Source organism: Panthera onca, chromosome B1, assembly GCF_046562875.1.
Source record: "Panthera onca isolate mPanOnc1 chromosome B1, mPanOnc1 haplotype 2, whole genome shotgun sequence".
Lineage (NCBI taxonomy): Eukaryota > Metazoa > Chordata > Mammalia > Carnivora > Felidae > Panthera > Panthera onca.
Genome location: NC_138342.1, coordinates 196,603,623 through 196,621,015, shown reverse-complemented (window position 1 = coordinate 196,621,015; position 17,393 = coordinate 196,603,623). Strand labels below are relative to the sequence as shown.

At 37.4% G+C, this 17,393-nt stretch overlaps 2 protein-coding genes across 4 annotated transcripts in view; one reads left to right on the top strand and one right to left on the bottom strand.

Annotated features, from left to right (window-relative positions):
- VEGFC (vascular endothelial growth factor C) overlaps window positions 1-17,393 on the bottom strand; it is a 109,641-nt gene that overhangs the window by 34,237 nt on the left and 58,011 nt on the right. The window contains exons 1-3 of one of the 2 annotated variants that reach the window (XM_060652855.3): window positions 14,085-14,182; window positions 1,717-1,930; window positions 90-280 (exon numbers count right to left, since the gene is read on the bottom strand). In XM_060652855.3, the coding sequence (XP_060508838.1) occupies window positions 90-280; window positions 1,717-1,870 (345 nt within the window). In that variant the 5' untranslated portion in view covers window positions 1,871-1,930; window positions 14,085-14,182. Of the gene's footprint in view, window positions 1-89; window positions 281-1,716; window positions 1,931-14,084; window positions 14,183-17,393 lie in introns of those variants that run through there. The other variant, XM_060652852.3, reaches the window with a different exon arrangement.
- The window catches only part of LOC144616089 (uncharacterized), a 93,481-nt gene that overhangs the window by 33,225 nt on the left and 42,863 nt on the right, over window positions 1-17,393 (top strand). The gene's annotated exons all lie outside the window — the stretch shown is intronic.

Here is a 17,393-nt window from a genome sequence, read left to right as displayed (position 1 = left end):
CAAACCGCGGGGCCCTGAGAAATGAACTTCATTCCCAGCGAGAACGTCGGCGGCTCTGGAGGGCAGAGCCCCGGCACCCACCCACCTACCGTCTTGCTGAGGTAGCTGGTGCTGGTGTTCATGCACTGCTGGCCCTCACTGTTGCAGCAGCCTCCACATCTGTAGGCGGACACACACGGGGGTTTAAAGAAGGTGTTTGTTGCCGCTCCGAACTCCTTCCCCACATCTATACACACCTCACGCGGCAGGCACTGAGTCTTCCTCCACTCGCTGTCAATACCTGCCGGGTCACAGGGAAGGCCGTGAGTCACAACGAAGCCAGCGAGGGCCAGAAGCCTCTGGCAGTCGCCAGCGGCTTTCCATTTCAGAGTTCCAGATTTAAGCGCGAGATGTAACGTTACAAAAATATAAAAGGAGTCGACGGGATCCTAAGCTGCCCCGTGACCTGGAATATGATACGATATTTCACGGGGCGCCTACGGATATTTTCCTTGACACACGGATCTCTCCAGCCGTGTAACAAGCTAAAATTAGGATTATGCTTTCTTGAAACGACACCGATTTTCTACAGCACTTGTGCTCGGTTTTCTTTGCTTAAGAAGATGAAAATTTAATCATTTGCAGGACCCGCGGAGAGGAAGTCACGTTCTTCGGCTATAGCATGGACTATTTTTGTGGTCTCCGAGCAAATATGAACGTGACTTAATTTTTCCTTTTAAACTGAGATATAAATGAGAAAATGGCTGTGGGTTTGGACTGCGTTCAGAGATGGTTTTCAGGCAGGCTGCTTGGCAGCTTTGGGTAATGTCATGGCCGTGGCTGCTTGAAACGCAGGGGTATTTTCCATCAAGCGGGGCCTGGATCCTGAACTAAGTGCTTTCGGGAAAGTCTAATTTTTCTGTTCCTTTGATACTCTCTCTTGGAATTCTGTTTACAGTGGGTTAGTGGGTTGGCCATAGCACTGCTGACCTTTTAACTGCTGCATTATAGGTGACGTACTTCTTACATGTTTTAGCTTATTTTTCCCCTATTTGCCCTCAAGTAAAATTTTTAGAAAAAAAGCGTGGAAGCTATTGGTTACTCAACCGTGAAGCCATGCTGTGTGTGTTTGTTTTGGGAATAAATTGCAATCTCAAACCTTGAGAGCGATTCATATCTAACAACCGAAGGGACTTATTTTTTTAAAAGTAGCCCACCAATTTATACCATGCCACTTTACCCGGCATCGTAATTTTTTGTGACTCTTTCTGCTAGATCTTTTAGTAGCTTTCCCAGAGTCCAGCTATCAAGAAACAAGGCAAGAAGAAGTCATTGGAAAGATGATTTGGGGTGATTTAGAAATTCAGCATTTCTGAATCCAAATCAAAGAATTTCTGTGCAATTATTTTGTAAGACATAGAATGCTTAAATGCTTGCAGAGTGTGTAAAATATATCTTCACCTTTTGAAAATTTTGCATTGGGATATCACCTCAATTGAAAAAAAAAAGTGTTGATATGCATCCACATTTCTATTCTTTATATTTCGAGAAATCCTCTTAACCACTCACAGTGAAGTCATAAAACGCTATATTTTGAAAACCTTTATTTCTGTTGTCTGCTTTCAGCCCTAAAGGGCTTTAGTGGTACAAACACTGAAATTAAAAAGAAAGAAAACAGACTAGCAGCTTTCACTGGGCTGACTGAAGCTTATCAAATATTTTTCTTCCCATGCTTACTTTTCAAGATCTCCGCATTATAATGTGCTGCAGCAAATTTTACAGTGTCTTCTGTTCTTGCATTGATGTTGGGCTGTTCTTTATTATGTTGCCAGCCGCCTTTCCTTAACTGACACTTGTACATTTTCCAATATTCTGGGTAGAGTACGGTCATGAGTTCATCGACACTGGACACGGACCGCAGTCGCTCCTCCAGCTCTTTGCCGGCATATGCCTATCAAAGAAACACGCAAGATCGGTCATTTCTCAGATTAGGGGATTTGGAAATAATGCACACAAAAAACCTGTAGGTTTAGTGTTACGTATGCCAGATCCTTATTAAAAATCAGGGTGCCTGGGGCGCCTGGGTGGCTCAGTTGGTTAAGCGTCCGACTTCAGCTCAGGTCATGATCTCGCGGTCCGTGAGTTCGAGCCCCGCGTCAGGCTCTGTGCTGACAGCTCAGAGCCTGGAGCCCGTTTCAGATTCTGTGTCTCCCTCTCTCTCTGACCCTCCCCTGCTCATGCTCTGTCTCTCTCTGTCTCAAAAATAAACTTAAAAAAAAAAAAAAAAAAAAAAAACCTGGAGAAGACTCTGAGAGGGAATTATAGGGCAATCTCTCTCCTAAACTAAGTGTAAAAATCCTAAACAAAAGAGTAGAGACACGTGTTAATGGATATTAAGATTTAATACTGTGAAGATGTAAAGTGCCTCAGAATTAATCTACAGATTTAATACAGTATAATTAACAAGTTAACCTAAAATTTAGATGGATGTGTCAATGGCCAAGAATAGTCAAGGCAGTCTTGAAGGTGACAAAGCTGAAAGTTTACACTATCAGCTATCATTACTTCTTATAAAGCTACAATAATTAAGACAGTGTAGTACTGATATAAAGATACAAAAACCCACTAATGGAACACAATGAATCCAGAATAAACCCCTTCATGGGCTGTTAACTGATTTATGATGAAGGTGATAATGCTGTATGGTGAGCAAAGAACAGACCTTTAAATAACTACTTGTGGGTCAACTGAATACCCTTAGAGAAAAATACAAAGAAATCTTCACCCCAATCTTATAGAATACCAGGAAAAAAGCACCAATACCAGAGAGACTGGAAATCTAAATATGTAAAGTAGAACAATAAAGCTTTCCAAGAAAACTAATAAGAATATATAGTCTTTGGAGTAGAAAAAGATTTACTAAACAAGACACACCCAAAAAGCACAAAACCACAAAGGAAAACAATTGACATATTACATTAAAATCACAAACTTATGGGGGCACCTGGGTGGCTCAGTCAGTTAAGCGTCCGACTTCAGCTCAGGTCATGATCTCACTAATGGTGAGTTTGAGCCCCGCGTCGGGCTCTGTGCTGACAGCTCAGAGCCTGGAGCCCACTTCGAGTTCTGTCTCTCCCTCTGTCTCTGTTACTGACCTGCCCCTGCTCACACACTCTCTCTCTCTCTCAAAAATCAATAAACATTAAAAAAAATTTAAAAAAATCAGGGCGCCTGGGTGGCTCAGTCAGTTAAGTGTCTGACTCTTGGTTTCAGCTCAGGTCACGATCTCATGGTTCGTGGGATCCAGCCTCATGTTGGGCTCTGCGCTGACAGCACAGAGGCTGCTTTGGATTCTCTCTCTCCCCACTTCCCCTCCCCCCTCCTCACTCTCTCAAAATAAATTTAAAAAATTTAAAAAATATATTATCAATTATCCCTGAGTTTTAACTTTTCTTGGTAAAATTATATTCATATTTTAATTTGAATCAATACCACAATTAAAAATGAAATTAAGTACCACAACCAAATTTGGAAAATATATATTTGGGTCTTAAGACAAAAATTTTGTGAGACATAATTTTAAAAACAATTTCTAAAGTAGCCTGTTCGATATACAGTTTTACCTAATTGGCAAACTTTAAGTTGGAAAATTTATTCAAGCTCGTATTAGCCTTCAGCACATATAAGCCGTAGTCCACTGTAATCCTTTGCTTCACTTTTAATTACCAGCATCAATATAATATAATTAAGCAGGATGCTTGGAATTAGGAATCTAATTTTACAGAAGTTACTTTAGAATAAATAATCCCATGAAGAAAGGGATTTCAACAAAAGTATCACATTTAGGTATGTATTTTGGTAGAACCTCCAAGTATTCCCAAAAATGTTGACACTGAAGATTTATTTTGCTACGAAAAAGACATGAAACAATCCAGAGAAGGTGAATTCTGCTTATACGTGATTGTCTACATTAGTGTATCCAATTAAGTTGAACTTTCCAAGTTATATTCAGGTAGTTACTGGGGCATCTGAGTGGCTCAGCTGGTTAAGTGTCCTATTTGGGCTCAGGTCATAATCTCACAGTTTGTGGGTTTGAGCCCTGCACTGGGATCTATGCAGGCTGGTGATGTGGAGCCTGCTTGGGATTGTCTCTCCGCCCCCCTCTCTCTCGCACACACAATCTCTCTCTCTCACAAAATAAATAAATAAACTGAAAACAATTATATTCAGGTATTTACCATAGCTATGAAAAACAACAGTTTTCTAAATCACACTTTGAAATTTGGGGAAAATGGGGCATTATTTAACTTTGTATACAAAGTGAACTACAACATCAGAAGTTTAGTTTATGCTTTCATAAATATGGAGGTCTAAATATGGAAGTAAACACTTCGGACATTGGTTCTTCAAGTGGGGCGTGCACAGGGGTCAGCCGGAGAGCTGTTCAATGCAGGAACTGCCCCGCCTGTCTCAGATGGAGGTCAACAGTCCACATTCTAGCAGGTTACAGGTTTCTCCTTTCTAATTTCTGATGTACAAAATTGAAATATTTGCTTTGAAAAATCAAAATACTATTTAATTGAAAGTCTTTTCACCATTACTTTGAATAATCAAAGTTATTCTGATGTAGGTGCTATTTGTACTGTGTTTTGAGAAACGGCATCTAACATGATTTCCTTTTATCATTATAGAGCCTCCTAGGCAGTAGATTATGAAATGTGTTCCTTTCTTTTAGATAATAAAATTGGCTATTAATTTCAGGATTTTCCCTTTCTTCATTAATTGTGTAATTGGGGCATATCACTTAATGTCTTTAGGTCTTTGTTTTAAAAATACCGATATTAATCCATTACCTTCTGGAATATGTAGGGTGACTGCTGACATGCCAGGCAGCTATACCCAGAGTAATTCCATTGGCAACATGGCGGGTGGGGATGGACAGATCCCAGCTTAAGCGAAAGTGACCACATGTCCTCACAGAGTCTCTCAACTCTTAATGAAATATTTGTCTCAAGAAAATCTCACACATGACACGGCATTCAAGACTCAAAATGTGTCGTAATGGAAAAGGATTGCAACTGGAAGGAAAGTTTGCAGAAGTACATGGGCCAATGTAGGGTCATTGCTACCAGAAGTGAAATGCTATGGATGGGTTTCTGGCTGCCTCTGCTTGCTTGAATAGCCCTTGAACCAACAGAAGCAGCACGGGTCTGTGTGACTGGTGGGTCCCCGGGATTCTTTTCTCCATAATTCGGCCAGAAATAAAGTCAGGATGTGACCTCAGCTGATCACATGAATCTCACAGGCACAGGCTCATGAGTGTGCACTCTGCCAGGAAGGGCTGTGGGACCACACTCCAGTGTTACACACCACAATGAAATGTGCACCCCAGGCCATTAAGATAAAAGGTAGTGGCAAGGAGGGACTTCCAATTAAGTTATTATTTTAAGTTTTAATTTGTACTTCAAATTAAGAAGGGAAAATAACAGGGGTGCCTGGGTGGCTCATTCAGTTAAGCGTCCGATTCCTGATTTCAGCTCAGGTCATGATCTCCTGGCTTGGGAGTTCGAGCCCCGTGTCGGGCTCTGCACTGGGAGTGTGGAGCCTGCTTGGGATTGTCACTCTCCCCTCTCTCTCTCTGCCTCTCCCCTGCCTGCGCTTTCTTTCACTCTCAAAATAAATAAAAAGAAGGGAAAATAGCAATACTTGTATCTATGACAGAAAACACTGTCACTCAGTAGACAAATAGGAGAAAAATATAAGCATAGCATTCCAAATAGAAAAAATGCAATATAAAAAAAATTGAGAAAAGAACCTAAAACCGAACCACAACAAAGGACTAGAAAATGAAAGTTATATTTAAGCTCTTAGGCTGAAAAAAGGCCTTTCTGAAGGTGAATGTAAAAATAAAATGTAAACTATCTGTATGGTAGCAAATACTGTAAACTAAATAAAAGACAGTAAAGTAGAAAAACTATTTGCAATATACAGGACAGATGGAGAAGGACTAGTATTCTTAAAATATCGCGTGAACATGATAATGACAAAAAAGTAAACAGGTACTTCAGTAGAAAAATGGGCAAAGATCTTATATGGAATATTCACTAAGAACATATTAATTTGTTTTTGGTGATGGTAAAAAGCAGGAAGCTATAGTTTTTTTCAATCCTGGTGGGAGTATAAATTTGTACAGCTATTTAAGGCAAGTGTGTTATTTCAAATTGAAAGGATTTAAAAAATACCTTCATTTTATACGGCACATTCACTTTGGAATTAAAATTTCCGACCGACAGAAGTGAGAATATAATTATGCCAGATGTATGTACAACTTCATCATGGGGCTGTCTATCATTATGAATGTGAAAAATAATCTATACAGATAATAATAAAAGGATATATTAAATAACATATAGCACAAACAGAAATTAGCACAGAAATGTAATAAAATGACATTATAAAATGATACATAACTGAGACATGTAAAGAGGTTCATAAATACTTTATGAAGAAGTACAGTATACAGTTTATACACAGTACGCACATTGTTTATACCTGTAGTACAGTCTTGTTTATAAAACCAAATTTATGTAGAGACAGTATGCATACGTGTGTGTTTATAGACAAGAGTAAAAAATGCAGCAAAAATAGATCTATCTTTCCATCTATCTATACATATCCTATCCAAATTACAGGATGTAAGGTATTATGTCCTTCTTCATATATTTACGTACTTTAAATTTAAAAAAAAATGTACATATATAACTTTTACTAGCAGAATGAAAATTTAAAAGTAATCATCTTGGGGCGCCTGGGTGGCTCAGTCAGTTAAGCGTCCGACTTCAGCCCGAGTCATGATCTCGCGGTGAGTTCAAGCCCCGTGTCGGGCTCTGTGCTGACAGCTCAGAGCCTGGAGCCTGCTTCTGATTCTGTGTCTCCCTCTTTCTGCCCCTCCCCTACTCATGTTCTGTCTCTCTCTGTCTCAGAAATAAACATTAAAAAAAAATTTTAAAAAAAAGTAATCATCTTGGGGCATCTGGGTGGTTCAGTCGGTTAAGTGTCTGACTCTTGATTTTGGCTCAGGTCATGATCCCATGGTCATGAGATATGGTGCCCTGGGTCAGGCGCCATGGAGCCTGCTTAATATGGTCTCCCTCCCTCTCTCTGCCCTCCCCTGCTTGTACTCTCTTTCTTTAAAAAAAAAATAATAGGAGCCTCTGGGCAGCTCAGTCAGTTAACCATCTGACTTTGACTCAGGTCATGATCTTGCTGTTGGTGGGTTTGAGCCCCGTGTTGGGCTCTGCTCTAACAGTTCACAGCCTACTTGGGATTCTTTCTCTCTCCCTTTCTCTCTGCTTCTTCCCCACTTGCGCTTTCTCTCTCTTTCAAAATAAATAAATAAACTTAATTTTTTTAAATAATAATAACAATAATAAAGAAAATAAAAATAATCATCTTTAAGTGTACTGGCAGGGCACAGTATCAGCAGTTAGTTCAGCCTTCATTGGCTTTACTCTTTTGTCTCCACAGAGCGTGCCTTTCAAATATTACCTAATGTATAGCAACCACTGCCAAAAGCAGAAGCTATGACAGACAAAATGGTATAAAAATAGCTTGATACTGAGCAATTAATTGACTTATTCCCATTAGACTTCAGTCATTGTATCTGTGTAAGAAAAAGAAGCTATCCAGATTTCCATCCTGGCTAAAGACCTTACTTAATGGAGTATCATTAGATTTCATTTGAGTCTCCCTTTGCTCTGTAAAATGGGAATGATGATACCTTCTTCACAGAATTTTTATGATGATCCAAACAGACATTTGATATAGAAGTATCAAATCTTACAGTTAAGGGTGGAATTACTTGTCATTATAACATCATTAGAGATGAAACAGTACAGAAACTGTTTTTTAGATAAGTTGAAATTTTTACTCAGTTTTGGACTATAACTCTCAGTATTGTACCAGTTCTGGGACGATATTTCTTTTCCTCTGTCTTCTCCATTTTTGTTCTAAATAAGCAGCAACCTAGGAATTCAGCATCGTCAGCTAAGTGACAGGGCTATTGAGTGAATCCAGAGAAGACCCAAATATTAAGATTAGATAATACCAGCTCACCATGGTATCTTCATATTCTACTTTCAATGAATTAGAAGGGGGCCCAGTAACCTAGAATGAGTTCTGAACCTGGGACGCATTCAAATCTTTCAAGTAGAAGTCAAGTAAAAGTCAAGTTCTTTCTCAAAGCTTTCTTTCTTTTTCTTTCTTTCTTTTTCTTTCTTTCTTTCTTTCTTTCTTTCTTTCTTTCTTTCTTTCTTTCCTTCCTTCCTTCCTTCCTTCCTTCCTTTAAATGTTTCTTAATTTTTGAGAGAGGGAGAGAGTGAACAGGGGAGGAGCAGAGAGATAGGGAGACAGAATCTGAAGCAGGCTCCAGGCTCTGAGCTGTCAACACTGAGCCCAGCGTGGGGCTCAAACTCACAAGCCGCGAGATCATGACCTGAGATGAAGTCAGATGCTTAAGCAACTGAACCACCCAGGTGCCCCTCAAAGCTTTCTTTTTTTTTGGTGGGGGGAGGAGCCTGGGTGGCTCAGTTGGTTAAGCGTCCGACTCTTGATATGGGCTCAGGTCATGATCTCTTTGTTTATAGGATTGAGCCCCCGGCTCTGTGTTGGCATTGCGCAGCCTGCTTGGGATTCTCTCTCTCCCTCTCTCTCTGCCCCTACCCTGCTTGTACTCTCTCTCTCAAAATAAATAAGTATTTTTTAAAAACTAAAAACTTTTTTTTTTTAATTGCAATATAATTAACATACAATGTTATATTAGTTTCAGGAGTGCAACATAGTGATTCAACAGTTCTTTCCATTACTCATTGGTCACCACAGTAAGTGTAGTCACCATCTGTCACCAGATAATGTTATCACAGTATTACTGACTATATTCCCATGTGTTGTTTCAGTCTCCATGACTTATTTATTTTATAACTGAAAGTTTGTATCGCTTAATCTTCTTTATCTGTTTCAACCATCCCCACACCCACCTCCCCTCTGGCAACTACCAGTTTGTTCTCTGTATTTAAGAGTGCTTGTTTTGTTTTTTAGGTCCCACATTTCCATATAAGTGAAATCATATGGTATTTGTCTTTCTCTGTCTGACTTACTGCACTCAGCATAATACCCTCTCGGTCCATCCATGTTATTGCAAATGGAAAGTTCTCATTCTTTTTTATGGCTAAGGAATACTCCGTTAAGTGTGTGTACCTCCACACATCACATCTTTATCCACTCATCTTTTGATGGACACTTGGGTTACTTCCTTATCTTGGCTATTGTAATATTTTTTAAAAATGTTTACTTATTTCTGAGAGAGACACAGAGACAGGGCATAAGAGGGGGTGGGGCAGAGAGAGAGGGAGATACAGAATCTGAAGCAGGCTCCAGGCTCTGAGCTATCAGCACAGAGTCCGACGCAGGACTCAAACCCACAAACTGTGAGATCATGACTTGGGCCAAAGTTGGACACTTAACCAGCTGAGACACCCAGGCGCCCCTCTTGGCTGTTGTAAGTAATGCTGTAATAAACACAGGAGTACATGTATCTTTTGAAATTAGTGTTTTCATATTCTTGGGTAAAGTCCTAGAATTACTGGATCGTATGGCATTTCTCATTATTTGAGGAACCTCCATACTGTTTTCCACAGTGGTTGTACACATTTACATTCCCACCAACAGCCCACGAGGGTTCCTGTTTCTCCACATCCTCACCAACAGTTGTTATTTGTCTTTTTGATACTAGCAATCCTGACTGGTACGAGTAGTATGTCATTGTGGTTTTAATTTGCATTTCTTTGATGACTAGTGATGTCGAGCACCTTTTCATGTGTCTGTTGGCCATTTGTATGTCTTTAGAAAAATGTCTATTCAGGTCCTCTTTCCATTTTATTAATCAGATTGATTTTTTATGGTATTGAGTTGTATAAGGTGTTCATATATATTGGATATTAATCCCTTATCAAATATATCATTTGCAACTATCTTCTCCCACTCAGAAAGTTGCATTTTCATTTTGTTGATGATTTCTTTTGCTGTGCAAAATCTTTATTTTGGTGTAGTTCCAATAGTTCCCTTTTTGCTTTTGTTTCTCTTGCCTGAGGAGACGTATCCATAAATATGTGGCTATGGCTGACGTCCAAGAGATTACTGCCTAGGTTTTCTTTTTGGAGTTTGACGGTTTTAGGTCTTACGCTTAAATCTCTAATCCATTTTGAATTTGTTTTTGTATATGGCATAAGAAAGGGGTCCAATTTCATTCTTTTGCAGGTAGCTCTTCAGTTTTCCCAACACCACTTTTTGAAGAGACTTTTTCTCCATTGCATATTTTTGCCTACTTTGTCATAAATGAATTGACCATATAACTGTGGGTTTATTTCTGGATTCTCTATTCTGTTCCATTGGTCTATGGGTCTATTTTTGTGCCAGTACTGCACTGTTTTGATTAGGTTACTATAGCTCTGTAGTACATCTTGAAGCCTGGGATTGTGATACCTCCAGGTTTGTTATTTCTCAAGATTGCTTTAGCTATTTGAATTCTTTTGTGGTTCCATACAAATTTTAGGACAAATTTATTTGTCATAGTTCTGTGAAAAATGCTATTGGTGTTTTGATAGAAACTGAACTGAACATGTAGATTTCTGGGTAGTATAGACATTTTAACAATATTAATTCTTCCAACCAATGAATATGGAATGTCTTTCCATTTGTTTGTGTCATCTTCAATTTCTTTCATTGATATTGTAGTTGTCAGAATATAGATAGGTCTCTCTCCTCCTTGGTTACATTCATACCTAGGTATCTTATTCTTTTTGGTGCCATTTTAAATGGGATTATTTTCTTAATTTCTCTTTCTGCTATTTTGTTACTAGTGTATAGAAATGAAACACATTTTTGTATATTAATTTTGTATTCTGTGACTTTTCTGAATTCATTTATCAGTTTTAATAGTGTTTTGGTGGAGTCTTCAGGGTTTTCTATATATAATATGTCATCTGCAAATTGTGATTATTTCTTCCTTACCAATGTGGATAGCTTTGTTTCTTTTTCTTGTCGGATTGTGTTGGCTAGGATTTCCATTACTATGTAGAATAAAAATATTGAGAGTGGGCATTCTTGTCTTGTTTTTGATTTTAGAGGAAATGCTCTCAGTTTTTCACCACTGAGTATGATGTTAGCTGTGGGTTTTATATATACAGCCTTTATTATGTTGAGGTATGTTCCCTCTAAACCAATTTTGTTGAGAATTTTTATCATGAATTGAATGCTGTATTTTGTCATAGGCTTTTCCTACATCTATTGAGATGATCATAAAGTTTTAACCTTTCCTCTTGTTAATGTGACATATCACATTGATTGACTTATGAATACTGAACCACCCTTGTATCCCTGGAATAAATCATACCTGACCATGGTGAATTATCCTTTTAATGTGTTGTTGAATTTTGTTTGCTATTTTGTTGGGAATTTTGCATCAGAGATATTGGCCTGTAGTTCTGTTGTTTGTTTGTTTGTTTGTTTTTGGAGTGTCTTTATAATCAGGGTAATACTGACCTTGTAGAATAAATTTGGAAGTTTTCCTTCCCCTTATATTTTTTGGAATAGTTTGAGAAGAACAAATGTTAACTCTTCTCCAAAATTTGGAAGCATTAATCTGTGAAGCCATCTGGTCCTGGACTTTCATTTATTGGGAGCTTTTTGATTACCAATTTAATTTCATTACTAGCAATCTGTATCAAAGTTTCTACTTCTTATTCATTTCTAGAAGATGCATATTTCTAGGAATGTATCCATTTCTTCCTGGTTGTCCAGTTTATTGATAAATAATTTTTCATAATATTCTCTTGTAATTCTTTGTATTTCCGTGGAGTTTGTTCTTATTTCTCCTTCTTCAATTCTGATTTTATTTATTTGAGTCCTCTCTCTTTTTCTCTTGATGAATCTGGCTAAATATTTTCAATTTTGCTTATCTTTTCAAAGAATCAGTTCTTAGTTTCACTGATTATTATTGTTTTGTCTTTTCTTCTTTTGCTTCTCCTTTAATCTTTAAAACTTCACTCCTACTAGCATTGAGCTTTGTTCCTCTTGTTCTGGCTCCTTCAGGTGTAAGGTTAGGTTGTTTATTTGAGAATTTTCTTGTTTCTCAAGGTAGGCCTGCATTGCTATATGTAAATGCTTTCTTGAGTGTTTATGTTCACCAGTGTTTTCCAGCATTTTGAAGTCATTTGCTTGAATGGTTGACATATTCCTTTTATTTTCCAAAGCAATGTGGTATGTCTTAAAATAGAAAGTGTTTTAAAAACGGATATTCAACTGTAATAAAAAGCTTCAAGTAATCTAAAGATAAATCTGGTTTTGTATTCTGTTCTGGAGGGCTCAATTAGGAGGTTCTAGTGATGACTCTTATCTAACGTTCAGCATGTATACATTTGCAAAGAGCAACCTACGTGACAATCAGTGGAGGATATTGAGGTGCTGTGGAAGTCAAGCTGAGTGTGCAGTGTCAAAGGCGCGTACCTAAAACACATTCCCTTCTTAATGTAACAGGAGAATGATGATTCCAGAAGTGACACGATGAGAACAAACTTTGGGGGTTTACCTGCAATCTGTAAACCCACTTCATTATAAAGAATCATAACATGAAGTGAACACTTGAGGTAGCATCGGCTGTGGACCCTAATTGACTTTACATTGTACACATATGGCTTACAAAATCTAGATTTCCTCCTGCTTCTCTGTGTTGACTAGGGGTTGTTCAGATGTCTGTTTGGGAGAAATCACGAGGGCACAGAGGTTGTCCTTCCTTCCCCCAAATGTAACAACCCAGAGAGTCAATGATAAGTACGAAGTCACCTAGGATTGTCAGTAATGGCCTGGCATTTGTCAATGAGTAGAAATAAGTTAAAAAAAAAATCCCACCAATCTAATGTCAATAATCCCTTCAAACAACAATCTTAAGTTATTGCTACACTATATATAAATTTGGTACTCATTTGATTTATGAAGCTGAAAATTCATGAGGAAATGGACATATTTTAATTATGGAAAATTTTCTTTCGCTTAAAAGGATATACTCTTATCAAATCGTAATCATCAGAACTGAAAGAGTGGGCACGGGTCCATCCATCAAAGATAGGTTTGGTCACACTAGTGTATTTTCATGAAGCAGCTAAAATGGTCATAGGCAATTTGTTTAGTTGTCCAATATATTTATATTTGGGGGGAGAGGAGATAACTTACTATGCAAACTGGAAAATAAGAGATACTTACATTTTTTTCTTTAAATGTATTATCTTTAAAAAAGTCTGGCTTAAGTAATATATTTTTTAAAATGTACATTTTCATGGATAATTTCATAAAACAAAGTAAAAAGAAAATCATTTGGTCAATTATCAGTTTATTAAGACAAGAAATTTACTAAAAAAGTTTAAAAGAAAGTATTTTTCATGTTATTCATCACATGCATCATTCCTTTGTCCTAAGAAACCAAATTATCAGTAAGGATCAATCTATTGTAAGGCAATTATCGAGATCAGTAACTCTACACTACCATTGGCTTTTCTTTCTTTCTTTCTTTCTTTCTTTCTTTCTTTCTTTCTTTCTTTCCTTCCTCCCTCCCTCCCTCCCTCCCTCCCTTTCTTTCTTTCTTTGGAAATAAGGTCAGATCCAATCATTAGAATAAGTAGTTGTTGAAATCATTCTTCCCCTAACATAACAAAGGAACTTGCTTATTCAGTCCTTCTTAACAGTGGCGGTTGCAGGACACGTGAACTGTGAGTTGTTCTGTTTCCTTCAGATAACTATCCACGCTAAGCAAATTTGGAAGTCTTAAAATTATATTTCGATTAATGAAAAATACCTTTTTAAAGCAAAATCTGGGCAAGGTGCTGGAATGTAGAAGGTTTTGGATTTGAAAAATCATCTAATACATAGTTGTAAAATTTCTTTTTTAAAATCCCCCTTTAGTAGAGAGTCATAAATAAATATATAAAATCAAATGATATCCTTCTAAGGAACAGAAACTTTTAAATGTTCTAAATGACCTTAGCAAATCATTTCACCTAATGTTTCAGTGAAGGTGTCAGAGTCAGGTTCTTTCCCCCACAGGTCACCCATCATCCATGTCTACACCAACCTGATGTGCCACAGATAGGTAACCCTGGAAGCAGACATTTAAATTTTAGTTTAATATTGGAAGTTTTTAATTGGGAGTTTTAGGTTTTAATTTTTTGCCTAATCCTCTGAAAATGTTTTGTTACAAATTTTGAAAATAAAGCCATAATAAAAAATGAAATCTTTTTATATCTATTATTGATAGCATAAATTGTTTTTTCAAAAAAGAAAAGGCATCCGGGCCAGAGAACTTCTTACTAGACTCATCGCTGAAGAGAAAGGAAACAAAAGCAAACATGAACTACTGGGACCTCATCAAGATAACAAACTTCTGCACAGTGAAGGAAATAATCAACTAAAAGGCAGCCTACAGAATGGGAGAAGATATTTGCAAATGGCATATCTGATAAAGCGTATCCCAAATCTATAAAGAACTTATCAAACTCAATACCCCAAAACAAACAACCCAGTTAAGAAATGGACAGAAGACACGAATAGACACTTTTCCAAGGAAGACATCCAGATGGCTAACAGACACATGAAAATATACTCAACATCACTCATCAGCAGAGAAACACAAATCAAAATTACAATGAGATACCACCTCATGCAATGAGATACACCTCATACCTGTCAGAATGGCTAAAATTAACAACACAAGAAATAACAGGTGTTGGCAAGGATGCAGAGAAAGGGGAACCTTCTTGCACTTGTTGATGAGAATGCAAACTAATGCATCCACTCTGGAGGACAGTATGGAGGTTCCTCAAAAAACTAAAAATAGAACTACCCCACAATCTAGCAATTGCTTTAGGTATTTACCCAAAGGATACAAAAATACAGATTTGAAGGGGTACATGCACCCTGATGTTTACAGCAACAGTATCAACAATAGCCACACTACGGAGAGAGCCAAAATGTCCATCAGCTAATGAATAGATAAAGAAGTCGTGGTATACATATGTGATGGAATATTACTCAGCCACCAAAAAAATGAAATCTTGCCATTTACAACAACATGGATGAAGCTAGAATGTGTTACTGTAAGTGAAATAAGTCAATCAGAGAAAGACAAACACTATATGATTTCACGCATATGTGGAATTTAAAAAACAAAACAGATGAACATATGAGGAGTGGGGGAAAAAGAGAAGAGAGGGAAACAAACCATAAGAAACTCTTAATGATAGAGAACCAGCTGAGGATTGACAGAGGAAGAGGGGGGAGACGGGATAGATACATGAAAGGTATTAAGGAGGATGCTTATGATGAGCACCTGGCGTTGTATGGAACTGATATCACTGAATTCTACTCCTGAAACCAATATTGCACTGTAAGAAAAGTATGTGTGGAAGCATTTAAAAAGTCACTCCTTTAGTTTATCACATACATGAGTTAAATTAAAAAATCAAATACTGGTTTCATCATCTAAGTAGACTCTTAGAAAATATTTTAAATCTTCATTTCCCCTGTTACAGCTGAGACAACTTTCTAATTTAATGCCAAAGTAGGCAGTCACATCTGCATAATGCACACACTGGATACGATCACTCTGTATACACTACTTTCCTACACACACCTTGAGAAACCTACACACACTGAGAACCACTCCTTGCCAATTATTTACAAACAGAATTGGTTTTCCTTCCTTGTAGAATGACAAAACCATTTTAGAGCTGTTAATTGCAACCTGTGCCCATATATACATATGATGGCAAAGATATCACCAGATGGATGAAGCCAAAGATAATGTTTTTACTGACAACAGGGTAATTCCAAGGAACTAAAACTTAGGACTCTAGTATTCCAATATATGCATATTGTAGAACAGTGGCTCTCCACCAGTAGGGTCATTTGGCAACATCATCTGCAGACATTTTCATTTTCAGAACTATGGGGTGATGCTCCTGGCAGTAGTTAAGAGTGCCACCAACCATTCTACAATGTACGATCCCTACAAGAAAAGGATAATCCAGGCCAACACTCACTGGTGCTGCTGTTGGTAAACTCTGCAGCTGCGTAAGAGTGGGCTTTGTCATTTATTAGCCTCTTAAGAACATGTCAGAAGGCTGAAAATTTGCATGAATTTTACCTTTTAAAATCCCTACAGACATCAGAATGAGTAAATGAATGGATCTAAAACACCACCAGCAGGTGGACTTAGTAACATTCTTAGTGAGATTTATTTATCATTCAGGGTAACATCTCATTTTTCTTTTTGCATAAGCATTTCTCAACACCATTCCTTTGTTTCATAAAGAGAAGAGAATGTACCAGTTCAGACACAGTCTTTCTAGGTAAGGAAATTCAAAACATTTCATAATTATTTTCCTTTGATTGCTTTCATTTTTTTGAAGACTAAACTAATTTCAAGAACATCTGATACATTTAATTTTGAAATTAAAAAATGTAATAGGTTATTATAATATCCCTTTCCAGTACATTTTTTCTTTGCTATTTTAAAGGCCAATTTATGTTAATGCTATTTAATCTTGGAAGTAATACTAATAATGCTTTAAAAAATCTTTAATGAAGAACATTCACACAGGAGAGTGAACAAATGACACAGTTTTGATAAATTTTTACCAACTGAACATACATGTGTAATCACGCCCAGATCAAGATACAGAGCATCGACCACATTCCAGATACTTCCTTTATTCTCCTCAGTGACAATTCTCCTCCAAATATTGCCATTTTGTTATCTTTAGGCATTTCTGTTTTCTACCAACATAGTTTTTTGTCTTTTTCAACTTTACATAAATGGTATCCAGTAACATAAAATATTTTCTGTCAGGTCCTTTTTCTCACCCTTATGTTTGTGACATTGATCTCCATTGTTTGAAGCAGCTGGTTTTCCTGCTGTGTCTTTTCTCATTGTCTGCACTGCAAGTTATTAATCTAGTCTACCCTCAGCATGTCTTGTGATGACCATAATATGCATGGGGGGGGGGTCTATAAATAGAAACAGGAATGGCGGTTCATGAGGTATGCATATATGTAGCTTATAGTAATGGCCGTTTTCCAAAATAATCTTACCAATTTACACTCTTGCAGGCTGTATATCAGAATTCCTGGTTCCATATGTTTGCCAATGACTAACGGTGTTTGGTGTTTAATTTTAGCTATTTCCATGAGGTTGTGATAATATTCTGTTGTGGTTTTAATGTGTAGCACACCTCGATGAATATGTTGACCACTCTCATATTATTTGGATATTAGGTAATCCTCTTTTAAAAAGTACCAATTAAAAGTTT